A 15,546-nucleotide genomic window follows, 5' to 3' on the forward strand; every position below is an offset into this window, starting at 1 on the left:
CCACCGCCCCTCCTAAATCTCTCCGTTTTCCACCACTGAAAGGGAACCCATCCCCCGTCACTGAGCAGCAGAACCCGGGGCTCTGCGCAGGGCTGTGGAAACCCTTCTCCTCAGCTCCCGCTCGGCACCAGCCCCTCACAGCTTGACCTCGGCTTTCGGCCCTGCTTCTTACAGGTCTCTCCCAACTTTTCTTCAGCTCCTTCCCCCTTAGTTTGCTCCTGCGTCTCTCAGAGTCTCCTCTCAGTTGCAGCCAGCCTCACTCCCTCAGTCCTCTCCCGCCTTTCCCACAGAGCTGCTCTCAGCCCGTTCCCGCCTTTCCCTCAGCTCGCGCCTTGCTCTCGGCTCGCACCGCTCCCAGCTCGCGCCTTTGCCCCAGCGCTGCTCCCCACCCGCTCCCGCCCATCGCTCAGCACCGCCTGCACCGCTCCCTCCTTCCCCTCTCAGCGCTCCCGCCCGCCCCCCGGCATCCTCCCCACCCCTCGGCTCAGGCCCCACCCCGTACCGTTGCACCGCCCCTCGCGCAGCGGCCCGGGATCTCCGGCCTGACCGTTCGGCGATTCGCCGCTCGTTGCCGCCGTCCGAATGCTCCGCACGGAGAAAGTGCTGCAGCTGCGGAGCCAGCAGGGCCGCTCGGTGCGCGTGGTTCGGGAGCATTACCTCCGGAGCGACGTGCCGTGCCGCAGCGCGCTGTGCCGGGCCAGCTGTCCGCGCGGTGAGCGGGCTGAGGGGACGGGACGGGCGACGCGGGCTGCTCTGTGAGGGAGGACCTGGGGCGGTGCGCTCGGTGTTGGGCCAAAGTCGGGTGCGATCCATCGGCTGAGGGGATCCTGGCGGGCTGGGAGGCCTGAGAGAACCGGCGGGAGCGGAGCGGGGGATGGGCGCTGTGGAGGCAATGCACAGCGATGGGAGATTACGGGCGGCACCCAGTACAGCGATGACACCGATTCGAGGTGCTGAGGAAAATAAAAAGGGAACCGAAAGGAGGTGTTGGTCGATAAAGGATTTAGCTGTAACAGCTCGGGGCCGTACTGAAAGGCCGGAGCGCAGCGGGAAAGGCGCCTTTCTCACTTTATTTCCTCAGAAGGTTGTCTAAAAGTGCGTTAATTTCTGCGTGGTGGTGATTATAGCGTGCAGTAATCCCTGGCCGTGGCTGTGCTGTGTGCTTACAGCAGGGCCCAGCCGGCATCGTGAGGCGGCTGTAATTGTGCATCAGCAGGTATTTCTGTTCATAGAAGAGTACAGTGTTCCTGTTCTGCCTCCCATCCAGCATAGGATGGTCTTCTGTGGCACCTGGGGTGTTATGTACTGAGGTGCTATTAAGCATGTCATAGATCAGCTTAAAATAAAAGGTTCAGAATTTCAGTTCTTTCTGAGCTGCAGCTGACACCAGTGTTGTCACTTCAGATCTCTGTGCCTATTGCACGTGAGGGCAGAGGACAGCACAGCATCTTAGTGCTAGCTAGGATGTCAGGGTGAGTTAATCACTGCTCCCTTGTGGATCTGGGTGCCACAGAGATGTGCACTGCTTTTGGCTATAAGTTACAGACCAAAATCTCACCCCTGTGCCCATGACCGACTTCTCTTCTTCTCGGCTTGAATGTAAACTGTGCTGCAGATGAGTGCTAGAACATGTCCCTGTGTACTTATTTCAGGTAACCCCGAGGTAAGGTGAACATTTGTTTTCATTCCTGACTGCACGCTGTGCTCAGCAAACTTCTCTCCTCTGCATAATTCACACCTCAAGATACCTCTAATGGCACCCTTTGCCTACCTAGAAGTTATTGTGCTCTAAACACATGGATTAGGCAAGGATAGCTTAATGTGAGCAGATTATATAACTCTTTGAGTGACATTTTACTTTTAATGCTTTTCTGAATTAATATTAGCTTTATATGTGCAATCTGCCATCATCCATTCTATACCTTCAGTGTGAGGTGTAGCCTTGGCACTGTGCACAGGACTGTGCCTGCTGGATTCACAGTTGGTCCTGTGACAGTTCCAAAGAGATACATGGAAATAACCTGACACATCAAGATCTATATCATCTTACCAAATACAATTTCCCTGCCCTCTAGTAACTACAGAAGTACCATTTTTATAATACTAAAATGGATAAATCAGCAAATACAGCAGAGTTAATGCCAACCCATCAAATCTTTAGTAATTAATTTGCAGTGACATTTTAAGGTTTAATCATTGGCATACTCATAAGGAATGGAGTTTCTTTAGAGAATATTGTTGATGATAATAGTCCAGATTTGAACCTGTTCTCTTTGAGAACATCTCCTTTTGTCTGTATTCTTATATGTAAAGATGTAGGAGAAAAGCCTACTCTAAATGGATAGTGTTGAATAGAGGGATCTGTGGAAGCACTACACCTATTGAATGATTCCATGAAGATTTTTTGTGGTCTCTTTCCTCATGTGAAAGTGGAAAGGGAAAAAAAAAAAAAAAAGGAATGTTACATGCACTTTAAGTGGCATCCTTTTCACAATGAAGTTGAATCTTCTTCACTCCTTTGGATTGAATTCACACTACATTTTGGCATTAGTGGATAACAAAAGGGTATTGTAACAAACTGTAGAGATTGCAACACAGAATTGTACCACAGTAGTCACTGTAGCTTTGTTCATCTGAGAAATGCATGTGTATGCCTTTGAAGAGAGGCAACTCTAATTTTATGGCTCTTACTTTCAAGAAAGCAGCATTACATCTGAAAGTTTGAATTTTTAACCTCTGCATTGTATTTTAGATGGCAAATTGTTATCGGACGATGTGACTCATTACGTTGTCCCAGACTGGAAGGTTGTTCAGGACTACCTTGAGATTCTTGAGTTTCCAGAGCTGAAAGGTATTATTTTCATGCAAACAGCATGTCAAGCTGTGCAACATCAAAAAGGTCGCAGGTACTTATCCTATAACAACTTGTTTGTTTTTACTATAGATTGAAGTAACTTACTGACTTTGTACAGTATATATTTAAACAGTTAACCTATATCAGAAAAAACGCTGTGCTTAAGTTTTTCTTAGGTCTTTCAAAAGTACTAATTTAATTTTACAGAAGGGAAGGAAAGGTGATCTTTAGTGATCCATAGGCATCAATGCCTGTAATAGTTTCTGCTTGATAGTGGCATCATTAAACCTATAACATTACTAATTTATCAGATGACTTGTGACAGCAATAAAGGTCTTTGCAGTAACAGTGTTGTATGCCACAACTGGATTTTGTGCACCTTTTTGTTCCTGCTATATTACAGATGGAGCGCTCATCTTTGAGGACCAGTCAGTGCTATTACATGGCACTTAACAGACATAACCTATATATTGCCAAAGCATCTTGTCTTTGAAATGATAAAAGAAGTTCCCACACACTCATAATGTTTGAGGGGGACTTATCAGGAAACAAATGTGTTTAAGGATCTGAATATTTGTAATGCAATTAGAAAAGCTTGCTTATAGATTTTTTAGGCTTTATCATCAATAGTGGAATTTAATAAGTGCATTTCTTTGCGTGTGACCATAGTTCTCCTTGAGTTTTTCCAGCTGTATTTCCAGATGAAAATAAGTTAGTATTATCAAAAGAAAGCACAAGATAATATTTATCTTTTCTGTTTTCCAGACAGTACAACAAATTGCGAAATCTAATAAAGGACACTCGCCATGATTGTACAGTGTTTGCTAATGAGTTCCACCAGAACTCTTACCAGCCAAGAGAGAAGGGAGAAAGCATGGAGAAGTGGCAGACCAGGTTTGCTTTAACTTATACAGCACTGCAATGGATAACATAGAAGTGTTATATTTAGAGATATTTAGAGAGTTAATTTTGTTTTGCTTTGCATAGGCCTGGAACAGTTCACAATAGTTGTGAAAGTCTAGATTGTCCTTCTGTGAAGAAGGAAAGATTAACATTGTTCCAATAGGAAAATAAACAAAAATGTTTATTTGTACTGGGAACAAACACACACTCGGATCATTTTCAAGTTGGACAATATAACAATCTGAAAGATCAAGGCAGTGAAATAGCAGTAAAGGAAATGTAATAACAAAGGGACTGGCACCAGTGGAAAGGTGTTACAAAGAAAAAGTGCTCACCTGTTTCTGCAGATCGAGGCTCACAGGGAAAACTCCACAAAAGAGGGATCTCCAACCAGAGATCCTTCCCTAGTGCCAGTCAGTCCTTAAATGAGGTCTAAGAGAGGTACAGCCAGGCTTCACCCCTTCTTGTCCCACTGCCTTCACCTGTGCTCCCAGGGGCTGACCGGGTCTTTTCCCAGGTGTTCAATCAGTGCTTCAGGCCGTGATTCAACAGTTCCCATACAGACAGTCATTTAAAAGTTTTCTTTAGCATAATAAATAGATTGAGCATACTTCTAATCCTGTTAGATGTAACATCTCATAGCCTGTTTAGCCCACAGAACTTCTGGCAGTTCTAACTAAATTTTTACAAGCTTTCACTCAGGAGTAATACGTTGTGTTGCAGGTAGGACATGTGCTGAGAAATAAGCACTTTTTCTGTGTCTTCTGAGTGCTCATACATGGCACACAATTTCTTTTTTCAGATATAAAGATTATGTAGCTTGGTGTATGAAAACCAAAGTCTCATTTATACAAAGTCTGCAAATGTCTTGCAAATAGCAAATGAGATATTCCAGAAATCTTATTTCAAGCTTTGTTTTTTTTTTCTAGGAGTATTTACAATGCAGCAGTTTGGTATTATAATCATTGCTTGGGTCAGATGCCGGTTGTTATGGTAACAGAAGATGAAGATGCTATCAAGCAGTACGGAAATGAAACAGAAGGAGTGTTTGTGATTTCCTTTAAGGTAACATGCCTTTGAAGGCTGCCTTCGTGATTCATCAGAATGACCAAACAAGTACTTTAAAGCTCAGTGTGTAGTGCAAATCATTTCAGTTTATGTGTAATAGTACTACAATGCTGCCTCATGGTTATGTTTATGAAAGAAAGCAAAGATGTCATGGGAATGTCGTCAAAAATAGTGAGTGAGAAAAATGGAGAAATGAAAAGAAAAACAGCAGCCCTTTCTTTTGTTTTACTTTTTTTTCTTTTTTTTTGGTAAGAATTTGGCACTGATAGCCTATAATTGGTTATCCCAACCAGCTGTCTGAATCTGCAGTGGAAACAGTTCTTAAGCAGAAGTAACCTAAATGTCCATCAGCATTGTTCAGACAGTGTATGTTAGCCCCTATAGGCAAATTTAGGATACCCTGATGTTTGGGAAGGTAATTTATTCTTTATTTAGTTACTGCTTGTATTCAGCAGGACACGTGAATAGCAGATTTATGTTTAGCTGTGATAGGATGTTGAGTAAAACCAACAAAGTTTACCTCAAAGTTATATAGAAATGATTACGTGTGTTTTATTTCTATGAGGCAATGGAAATTCTAATGTGGGATAGAGAGTCCTACAAAAAGTGTAAATATGATAGGTTGGATGTCTGTTGGATGATTTTGCTGTGGCATTCTAGAAGCAGCGTGTAGCTCAGATGGGGTATATCACTAGTACAAATTTGTGAATCTCTAGTCTAGGATGCTCTCCTAACAGTTACATCTCCTTTAGTTTTATTTCCAAATGAATCAGAATGAATCTGGAACAATTGGTGGTGCCTAGAACAGACACATAGTTACCACCTGGAAATGTTGTTTGAGTATACCGTAAGACAGCCCTTGTCCATTATATGCATTCCAAATGAAGCATTATTAAAAGAGCAGTGACCTCTAAATCCTTTCATTTTTGTTCATATATGTGCATACAGAACTATTTGGATAACTTTTGGCCTGATTTAAAGGCTGCCCATGAACTCTTTGACTCGATACTTCAAGCTCGGCGTGAACGGGAGATTGAAAGTCAAGAAAACAATGGAAAAGAATATCCTGAGCACTTACCCATGGAAGTGTTGGAGGCTGGGATCAAATCTGGGAGGTACATACAGGTAAATTGCTACTTAGAGATCATACACAGAACAATGCGGTCCTGTGCTTTGTTCTTTCAGTTGCCTGAATTAGACTGATTAGATGAAGAAACATGGATTAGTGGGAAGAGGGAAATAAAGTTACTCTGGGAAGGCAAGAGTAAGAGGGTGGGAGGGATTTGGATCTTGTGAACAGATGGAGAAATAAAAAGGAAAATTTCTTATTGGGGATCTTCCTTTAGGTCGACTTTTGATATTCTTGTAAGTTGAGAAAGTAGGTAAGATATGAAGCAACTGTATCTAATTTTGAAATATAAATAGTGCCATATAAGGGCAACATTTCTTAATGAATTTCCTCACAGCCTATATCTCAGTCAGTGGAATTAATATACGGTTTTATGGCTACTCAGGGCTTTTATTTGGATTGTTTGTGGCCAACAATCTCTTAAAAAAACGATTTAAAGAATTAGAAGTAGTAATTTGTTCTTTGCTTGACAGCTTTGTGAGCAAGGTGAAAATAAAATATGAAAAAATAGAGCTTTCTTTCTTAATATTTAATGTCCAGTATTAGAGCAGGCAGTAAAAGTAATCTTATACTGCCTATGCTTTGAATAAAAGGTTCCTCACCAGCTTAAAAATGAGCTTTTTAAATAATTTGTGCTTCTTTCCTAGAAGTGAATACTTAAAGGTGTGTGTTGTATGTTCTTTCTCTGTAGAGAAAACAGTTATGTCCAAAATGACCTAAACAGCAACCAAAAGTACAACTAAGCACATTTTTGTTTTATTTCAAGTTGGCTACTTAGAGGTGTGACTCTTTCATTCTTTTTATTGATTTATTACTTTTAGGGTGCACTGAATGTCAATAAGCACAGAGCACAACTGGAAGCTTTTGTTCGACTTCAGGGATTTGGCAGCAAAGAAACAGGTGAAAAGACAAAGAAAGCATTCAGTGACTTCTTGACACTGCCTGCACTTTTCACATGAATCCATGTAACCGTAGATACATATATAGCTGTTCAGATATTAAACAAGATGAAAGCTAAGATACTGTAATGCTTGTGTTTTCTTTTCACAAGCCAGAAAGGAGGATGGACATTAATCCAGAGACTGAGCCTTCTGAGAAAACAACATGCTGTATATCCCCTATTCTTAGTACCTTTTGCCATGTTTTGGACTGTTGTCCTGCTAGCAGATTTCTCTAGAGCTTTTCTGAAGTTGAATACTGATGCAAATCATTATCTTCGTGCTTTGCTCAAACTTCAGATGGCACTCATTTGTTGAGATGAGCGTTTGCAGCATTAGGGAGCTGGTCACTGTGAACATACAGGAAAAATGCCTTTCAGATCAGATCACCAGTATTGTCTTTCTGGTATAGTTAGTAATAAATACCTTTTAAAGAAAAGCACATTGTCCTCGCACAGCTGTAGTGTCCCAGTTTTCACTAATAAGTACTTTCAAATGTTCCTGTAACAGACCCTACACTATTCCATATACAAACCCTTTTGTAAAAACTTGTTTAATCCTGCCCAGAGTTCTGCAGCAGTTGAATCAACGCTTTAACTGTTCTGTGTGTTTTTAAACCTGCTGCCTGAGAACAATGAAATCATCTTAGCCTCTGCTGTGTTGTATCTAAGAGGTTACATTGAGAATTACTTAATATCTCTTCTAGGAAACGAGGGAAAGATTTTAATTTTCTTGCAGTGTTAATTACTTGCCAGTACTGCCTTTGGAGAGAAGTCGTACTGCAAATATACTTTTCTGTAAACTGTTATTTCAGCAGAATGCTGCCAAGGGAGGTGGAGGAATTAGTAGTTCAATTTATTTCTTATTTTCCATGTAGAACTTCAAAGTGATATCCTTATTTATGGGGCCAGAGCTCGAAATCGTGCAATCCATGGTGATGTGGTAGCAGTGGAGTTACTCCCTTGCCATGAATGGAAAGGAAGGACTGTTGCCCTGTGTGAGAATGAGACTGAGGATAAAACACCTGCAGACACCACTGGTGATCCCATGCCCACAGGTAAAGTAGATCAAATTATGCAGTGTTTTATTAAGATTACCTCACTTCCTTGGTCTGATGTGTGTTGCAGTCTTCATTATATATTCTTTTTGCTTGGATTTCTTTCACTGTCACATTTATCATACCACACTAAGTTCCAAGTGCTTATGCCAAATTAAAGCTTTCTAACATAGCCCTGAAATAAAGCCACTGGATTTTTTACTATATGTGAAATTCCATTCTTTAATTTTATTTTCAGAAATAGTTCATTTATTCTAAATAAATTCCTAAAGTATTGAATTTTACATTTATTGAGTTTAAGCATTTAATTTGATATGGTTAGTTGACTGAAAACAGGAATACCACAATGCAAAGATGTTTGCAAAGGCTGACAGTAGATGGTAATGTCAGTCTGAACTCCAGCACTGCTACAGAAGACTTTTGGGGTTCAGATCTCTTGAATGAGGAGACTGACTCTAATTGAGAAAGCTGCCAGCTAAGATGGTCTTGGCCCAGAGGATTAAATCTCAAACACTTTGCTACCCAAACACACGCTGTCATTCTTTACAGCTCTACAAGAGACTAACTTATGTTAGGATACAGACCAATTTACAAAGTGTGCATTTGTGTCCTGTGCTCTCGCTGTTGATTATGTAAAAGACAACAACATCCTTTTGATTCCTTGATTTTAAATAACAATTAATGATAAAGATTTTTAATAAGTAAATGGAGAAGTATCCAGCTCCTATTACAGTCTTACACTCTGTACTACGGAAACTTATTTGAAAATGTTCCTTATTAAAAGGTAAAGTTGTTGGAATCATTCAAAAGAACTGGAGGGATTATGTGGTCACTTTCCCCTCTAGAGAAGAGAGCCAGTCCCAAGGCAGAAATGCTCAGAAAATCCTTGTAACACCTTGGGACTACAGAATTCCCAAAATCCGGATCAGTACCCAGCAAGCAGAAGCACTACAGGTAATCTGAAAGTATTTCTCTATTCTGTACTTGTATGGTGGGTGTCATATGTTTTGATGATGTTTTCCAAGGCAAAAAGACAGGTAAAGAATTATTAGTAAAGTTAAGTTTGTAAAAGCAGTTCAAGTTCAGCATAAAGAAGTGTGTTCAGTTCCTGACAGAATTGTCTCACCTTCAGGTAATAAAGTGTATTTGAGTTCTGAATTTGTGCCATAGTCCAGGTATCTGGGTTGTTGGGTTTTGTGCTTTGTTTTCTGATTAACTGTGAGGTCATACTAATAACCCCTATGCCTTTATTGGATCACTGACTATAACTCTGGTGACAGTACAGAGAAGGGTTTTCAGTAAGTTGGTAACAAATTGCAATGATTGACCTGTCATTGCTGGAGAAAAGAGAGATCTTTGCTTTTTGTTCATTCCAGCTGTCTTTACTCTGTAATGCTAAGTACTTCACAGATAAAGGCTAACAAGTAAATTCTGATGGTGAAGAATATTTATTTATGTCTTGGTTCTGTCCTTTTTTTTTTTTTTAAATTATACCCGGAGGTAGAGATTCTCTGTGCATTGACAGTCAGGAAAGAAATGTAGTTCTAAGTATCTACGTGCTTCTCATTGTGGGTTTATTTTTCTTTTCTATTAAGATGTTTAGAGCTGTCAGTCTCTTCGGATTACACTGTTTGCCTCTGAAAAGTGTTTATGTTGATTGCTTGTCAGGAGCAGATGGCTGTTTTAACAGAAGAATTGTGTTGTTGCAGGAGTACAGAGTTGTTGTGCGCATTGATTCTTGGGAATCAACTTCTGTATATCCAAATGGACACTTTGTGAGAGTTTTAGGAAGAATTGGAGATCTCGAAGGGGAAATAGCAGCTATTCTGGTGGAGAACAGCATTTCTGTTGCTCCCTTCTCAGAAATTCAGGTCAGTCTTTATGATGAGGAACCTTGTTTTCTGTTTACCTGCAGGCTCTCGTTGCTCCAAGAGGGGGCCTCTGCCACCAGATTTTTGAAAAATGAAAACTATTTATAGAGTATTTTTCTGTAACTACATTTGGATGGCATTGGTTTTTGGAATACTATAAATTCTCACATCAAGAGGGATTTTAAGATAACCTGTTCATGAATAGGAGAGAATTACAAATTTTTAATTCTAATTTGATGTAAAATTTTAAGATATTATTGTCTTTAAATGTGTTTATACTACTGATTGCAAAGGCCAAGACTTGTTGAAATCATTGTCTTAAATCTTTTTGTTTCCGACCAGAGCAGCAGCCATCTGCCACTGAAGTGTTTTGATTGTACCTACAGTTAATTGAAGAAAAAAATAAAAGAATGTAAGAAACAGCATACAGTGCTTGTTTGCCACAGCTACAATATCCCTACAATAGTATCAGTTGTAGCACACTTTCACATTTTGTTTCCCAGTCTGACTTGGAAAACGTAAGGAAAGAGGAATTTGTCAGGGATTAAAAGGCTAAACACAAAACTATTAACAGATTAGAAAAGGAAAAGGAAATTCAATCTAATCTGTTGGCTTCTTTTTTTAGGAGAGATATAACTGTATGTCTACCAATAATATTTTGTACAGATGAATGAAATGCCTGTGAGTTCTTCAAAGAATCCATGGAAAGTGAATCCAGAAGAGGAAAAAAAACGTCTCAACTTGAGAGATACACACTTAGTATTCAGCATTGACCCAAAAGGTTGTGAAGATGTGGATGATGCACTGTCCGTTAGAACTCTGCCTAATGGGAATCTAGAGCTAGGTGTCCACATTGCAGATGTAACCCATTTTGTGGCAGCAAATTCTTACACCGATGTTGAGGCAAGAGCAAGGTAATGTATTTTCTAAAAGTACAAAATACGTGGAGCTTTCTAAAAGTACAAAAAACGTTTGGAGCTCAAACTTCTGAGTCACATTATGAAATGTATTGTTCTTGTTAGGCACAATGAAATGTGAACTTAATATCCAAGAGAGATGTTTGCTATCGCATTAAATGTGTGTATTTTGTGCAGCCCAAGCTCTTTCATTAAAAGAAGTTGGAGATTCAGAGCAAAGCAAGCTTAGACTTGAGAAATATTTAAATAATTTGATTTCAGTACTGTACCTGTCTGCTGTGTACAGATAACCTTAAGAATAACAAACCATGCTACGTGCCTTGTGTTGCTGGTACTGTGATTACACTGCAAACTGCCTGGGGGATAAACACCAGTGAGTCAGGGTGAGAAGAACAGCACATGTGTTTTATTCTTCAGGGCCACAACTTACTACTTAGCAGACCGTCGTTACGACATGCTGCCCTCTGTCCTGAGTGCTGACATATGCTCTCTTCTCAGTGGAGTGGATAGGTAAGATTTTCCAACATATCTGAGGAAAGAAATTTTTGCAATTTAGTTATTCCTACCATTATCTGTTTACTAATTATATGCATGTTTTGCATTACAAATCTTCAACTGAAAGAATAATGTAAAAATAGCTTCCAATGTTACATTATTTAGATGAGGTGCACACTTTGTAATCCTTTAGCTTGCCAAAATGCCATTTGTTGATTGTGGCAATGCAGCTGATTTTTTGATGAAATTAACGACAGAATAAATCTGGTACAAAAACAAGATTTCCTACCTGTTAGCCCTGTTGAGATCTTCAGACAGCAGCAGTTACAGTGAATGCTTATTCATGTTGACGACTTTCTCACTGAGAGTTAACAGGAAATGTTAAGTATCCAGCTGTCCTTCCTTGTTCAGTTTTATGGGGCTTAACTCAGCACTGCTGCTAAGAACAAAGGAGATGCTTATTCTTCTGCAGCTCTGCCCCCATTCTTTGATTGTCAGTGCTGCTTTTGAGCTGGCCACACCAATTCTGTCACCATACAATTAATTGATTTCTTTAAAAAAAGTTATGATTTTTGTTCCATAGTTAGACTGTGCATGCTTTGTGGGTGCACAAAATAAAAAATGTTTCATCACTTGTTACAGAGTGACTATGTATGCGTGGACTCTGAATTATTTGTTACTATTTGTAATCCAAGTAGTAGGGAGTCATAGAAAGCTGAAATAAACTATTACAGTGTAGTGGTGCTTTAAAACAGATGTGGAAAGAAAATCAGCGCAGAATGAAACCTGTATGTTAAATGTTAAGTCAACCAGAACTGTTTAAAGAATTGTGATTTTTATTTTTAAGGTATGCTGTAAGTGTCTTGTGGGAACTAGAAAGAGAGTCCTTCGAGATACTGAGAGTCTGCTACAACAAAAGCATCATTCGATCTGCATACAAGCTGGTCTATGAAGTAGCACAGGGGTTATTAGATGGGGACGCAAGTGTTGTTGATGATATCCTGGAACTGAAAGACTTGGATGAAAGAACAAGAGAGAAGAAATTGTCTGAATTGGTTTGGGCAATATCCAAACTCACTGATATAGCACGACACATGAGAGCTAAGCGGGACAGCTGCGGTGCTCTGGAACTAGAAGGGGTAGAAATCCGAGTGCAACTGGATGATAAAAAAAATATTCATGATCTCATCCCCAAGCAGCCACTGGAAGTACATGAGACTGTAGCAGAATGTATGATTCTTGCAAACCACTGGGTGGCAAAAAAGATTTCAGAAAGCTTTCCTCATCAAGCTTTGTTACGTCAACATCCTCCACCACGACAGGAATTTTTTACTGACCTTCAAGAATGTGCCAGTGCCAAAGGTTTCTCAATAGACACACGGTACCTTTTACTGCTTGTCTTAAGCACTTTAATCAGTTCAGCAATTAACTGCTTGACTATGTTATTACTACAAACCATTACTGTTCTGAATGTTAATAGAGACTACACTAGCAATTCTTAATTCATTTTTTTAACCATAACCTTTATGTAAAATGACACTCTAAAGAGGTGACAGCTGTATTTCTACTGACTGGGCTGAAAATGGCAGTAGTTGAATCATTTTTAGACAGGAGAATTTGGTCAGTCCCTGTGTAGCAGTTAAGGTTAGCATTGTTTGCACCGTATTTCCTGTAACATTAGTGTAAAAGTCTTGGTTTAAATCAAACTAATTCTGTGCAAGATAATTTTAAAAGATACAGAATAATTTATAATGACTCTGTACTATGAGAAGGCTGTAAGCCTCATCATACAGAGCTATCAGTACATGAGGTGTGTCAGCAGAGCCTTTTGTTTGGAAGTCACCTTTCCAGCATTTGTGCTCTCCTGTACCGAACACACAACCAGCTCAGCATCTGTTTTGTACCAGACAAAAGTGGGTTTTACTCTAGATTCTGGTTCTCCAAGATGCAGCTTAACTGCAGACTATTACTTTGATCAGAGAAACATGTTTTTATTCAGAATTAACACTTTTTTGACAGGTCTAACAAAGCATTGGCTGAGTCCCTGGATAAAGCAGATGATCCATTGGATCCAATTGTGAATAGACTGTTGCGATCTATGGCCACCCATGCAATGTCAAATGCATTGTACTTCTCAACTGGCTCTTGTTCTGAGGAAGAGTTTCATCATTATGGTATCCTGTCACTCGTTATGAAATTCCTGCTATTCCTGAACTGCCAGGGGGAGGCAGTTGACTGCTTTGGTTACTTATTGCTTCCTTTTTTATTTGTAGGCCTTGCTTTAGATAAGTACACTCATTTTACTTCTCCTATTAGAAGATACGCTGATATAGTTGTCCACAGACTCTTGATGGCAGCAACTCTGAAGGAAACTAAGGATGTGAAGGATAAATTATTCAGTAACAAGGATCTTGAGGAATTGTGCAAACACATTAATAACAGGAACAGGGTAAGGTGGTCACCGTGTGTCTGTGTTTGCACGCTACCCAGGGAAAAAGGATACCACTCTACTGTGACTTTGGTACTACGACGCTGCAGCGCTCCTTTTAGATGTGATCTTTTTTTCAGGGGGTTGGGGAATAAGTAATGGAAAAAAATCTATAGAGATCACAGCCATTTGGCCTTCTTAGAATATTTACCTGTCCTTTTGTCTTCTCTTTTTGTGGGCGGCGCCTGCAGGCAGCCCAGCATGCTCAGAAACAGTCTACTGAACTCTTCCAATGCATGTACTTCAAAGACAAAAGCCCAGAAACAGATGAGCGCTGCATAGCAGATGGAGTTATCTACTCAATTCGAACAAATGGTGTGCTTGTTTTTGTGCCAAGGTAAGTTGATTAGAGCTTGGGCTGAGACTAAAAATCAGTTGCTTCTGGAATGCTGTGAGGACACCTCTGGTCCTTAAGAAAGGAAGCATTGACTGATGACTGTATTTTAGATTTTCTGTAAATTATAATAAGAGTTTGTTTTAATTCCAAAAAGGAGCTGCTATGGAAAAAGGGTAAGGCTGTCCTACATAGTGTATTTGTTTCAGAACATTTAAAAGGCTTTTTTTTTTTTTTTTTTGCTCAAGTGGTTGCAGAGACAATGACTGGAGAAAATGTAGTTTAGTTTTAAATTTTCAAGTAAAAAGACCCTGCATTCATCAGCGCTCCTTTCTTTCACTACAGAACGTGGTGTATGCAGGCTGAGAACCTCTTTTGAACATTTGTGCAACACTGCCCTTCTTCCGTTACCTGGGCATTCTGGGCTCCATCCAACACATAAGATAATGGGTTACTGACCTTCATTTCTGCTTTGCTGCTTTTGAAAAACCCCAGTTGCTGTCTCATCCTGTTCTTATATACTGCGAGGTTGTTTATGAGCGCTGTCAGAAACATCGCTGAAGCAGGATTATCAGGCTGCAGTTTGCCCTTTTAATTTTGCTTTCATATAATCTTAGCTGGGCTTCCTTTGGTTCTCAAATTAGCAAGGTAACTGAGAAAGTTTTTGAAGAATTTCTACCCTCATGCCTGCACTTCTGCTTTTTTTGTAGATATGGAATCAAAGGTGCTGCTTACATGAAAAACAAGGAAGGCTTAGTCCTCTCCTGTCAAGGTGAGAGAAGCTGTGAGTGGAAGCCTGGATCACTCCAACGGTTTCAGAATAGAATTACTTCCACTACAACCACTGGAGAATCGGTTACATTAAGCCTCTTTGATCACATTACAGTGAGTACTTTAATTTGAAGAAAGCAAAAGGAAAGAGCACGGTCAGAAATAAAGTGATTTTTAAATTGCTTTTAGGTGAAAATACTTGTGCAGACCTCCCGCTGCCATGCTGACACAATCAAGCTTGAAATAATCAAGAACACCCCATGCCAGACTTCAGCCACAGAAGTTTCCAAGAAGAATTTTGGTGTGGTGAAATCTGACTTAGTCAGAGAAGTCAGTCAGTCTGCAGAAGCACTGAGTGCCCAGGAAAAAGCAAGAAGTGCAGTAATTGAGGAACAGTGCCTGGAGTACCAAGAGTACTGCCAGACAAAGGGAGCAAGCTTATACCAGCTGCTCGAGGAGATAAGGGACTGGGCTCTATTGGATGTTTCAGCTGATACATGTAGTTGTTGATGCTCTGCTTATAGTTACTTTGTACAATTTTTATTTTTAAAAATATATTTAAAAAATGAAGTCATTTTAATGAGAAATTGTGTATTTTAAATAAGAATTCTTTGTATCTGGTTATCATGCAACAAAGATTTTATACATGATAAATCTTACCTTCCAGACTAAAGCCTGTGTAGTGAATCCTTTTGATTGTCATTCAGTGAAGAAAAAAAAA

The 15,546-nt window shown here is 40.0% G+C and overlaps 1 protein-coding gene and 1 long non-coding RNA gene across 3 annotated transcripts; one reads left to right on the forward strand and one right to left on the reverse strand.

Moving 5' to 3' along the window:
* The first annotated feature begins 502 nt into the window (after positions 1–502).
* On the forward strand, positions 503–15,498 carry DIS3L (DIS3 like exosome 3'-5' exoribonuclease). Of its 2 annotated transcripts, XM_003209571.4 has the most exons (17): positions 504–712; positions 2,753–2,906; positions 3,620–3,748; positions 4,687–4,822; positions 5,774–5,950; positions 6,776–6,854; positions 7,770–7,949; positions 8,734–8,903; positions 9,659–9,820; positions 10,487–10,734; positions 11,155–11,247; positions 12,080–12,613; positions 13,252–13,406; positions 13,506–13,681; positions 13,912–14,057; positions 14,765–14,939; positions 15,015–15,498. In XM_003209571.4, exons 1-17 carry the CDS (start codon positions 583–585, stop codon positions 15,333–15,335), a joined length of 3,165 nt encoding a protein of 1,054 aa, XP_003209619.1. In that variant the 5' UTR covers positions 504–582; the 3' UTR covers positions 15,336–15,498. The 2 variants fall into 2 exon arrangements, with proteins under 2 accessions (XP_031411215.1, XP_003209619.1); XM_031555355.1 differs by having other exon boundaries at positions 503–712; positions 13,252–13,681.
* On the reverse strand, positions 11,122–12,084 carry LOC109369672. Its single transcript, XR_002119081.2, has 2 exons — positions 11,522–12,084; positions 11,122–11,266 (listed from the first exon to the last, which is right to left on the reverse strand). It is a non-coding gene; the product is annotated as an uncharacterized LOC109369672 (long non-coding RNA).
* Positions 15,499–15,546: the final 48 nt, after the last annotated feature.

Source organism: Meleagris gallopavo, chromosome 12, assembly GCF_000146605.3.
Source record: "Meleagris gallopavo isolate NT-WF06-2002-E0010 breed Aviagen turkey brand Nicholas breeding stock chromosome 12, Turkey_5.1, whole genome shotgun sequence".
In the NCBI taxonomy this organism is placed as follows: domain Eukaryota; kingdom Metazoa; phylum Chordata; class Aves; order Galliformes; family Phasianidae; genus Meleagris; species Meleagris gallopavo.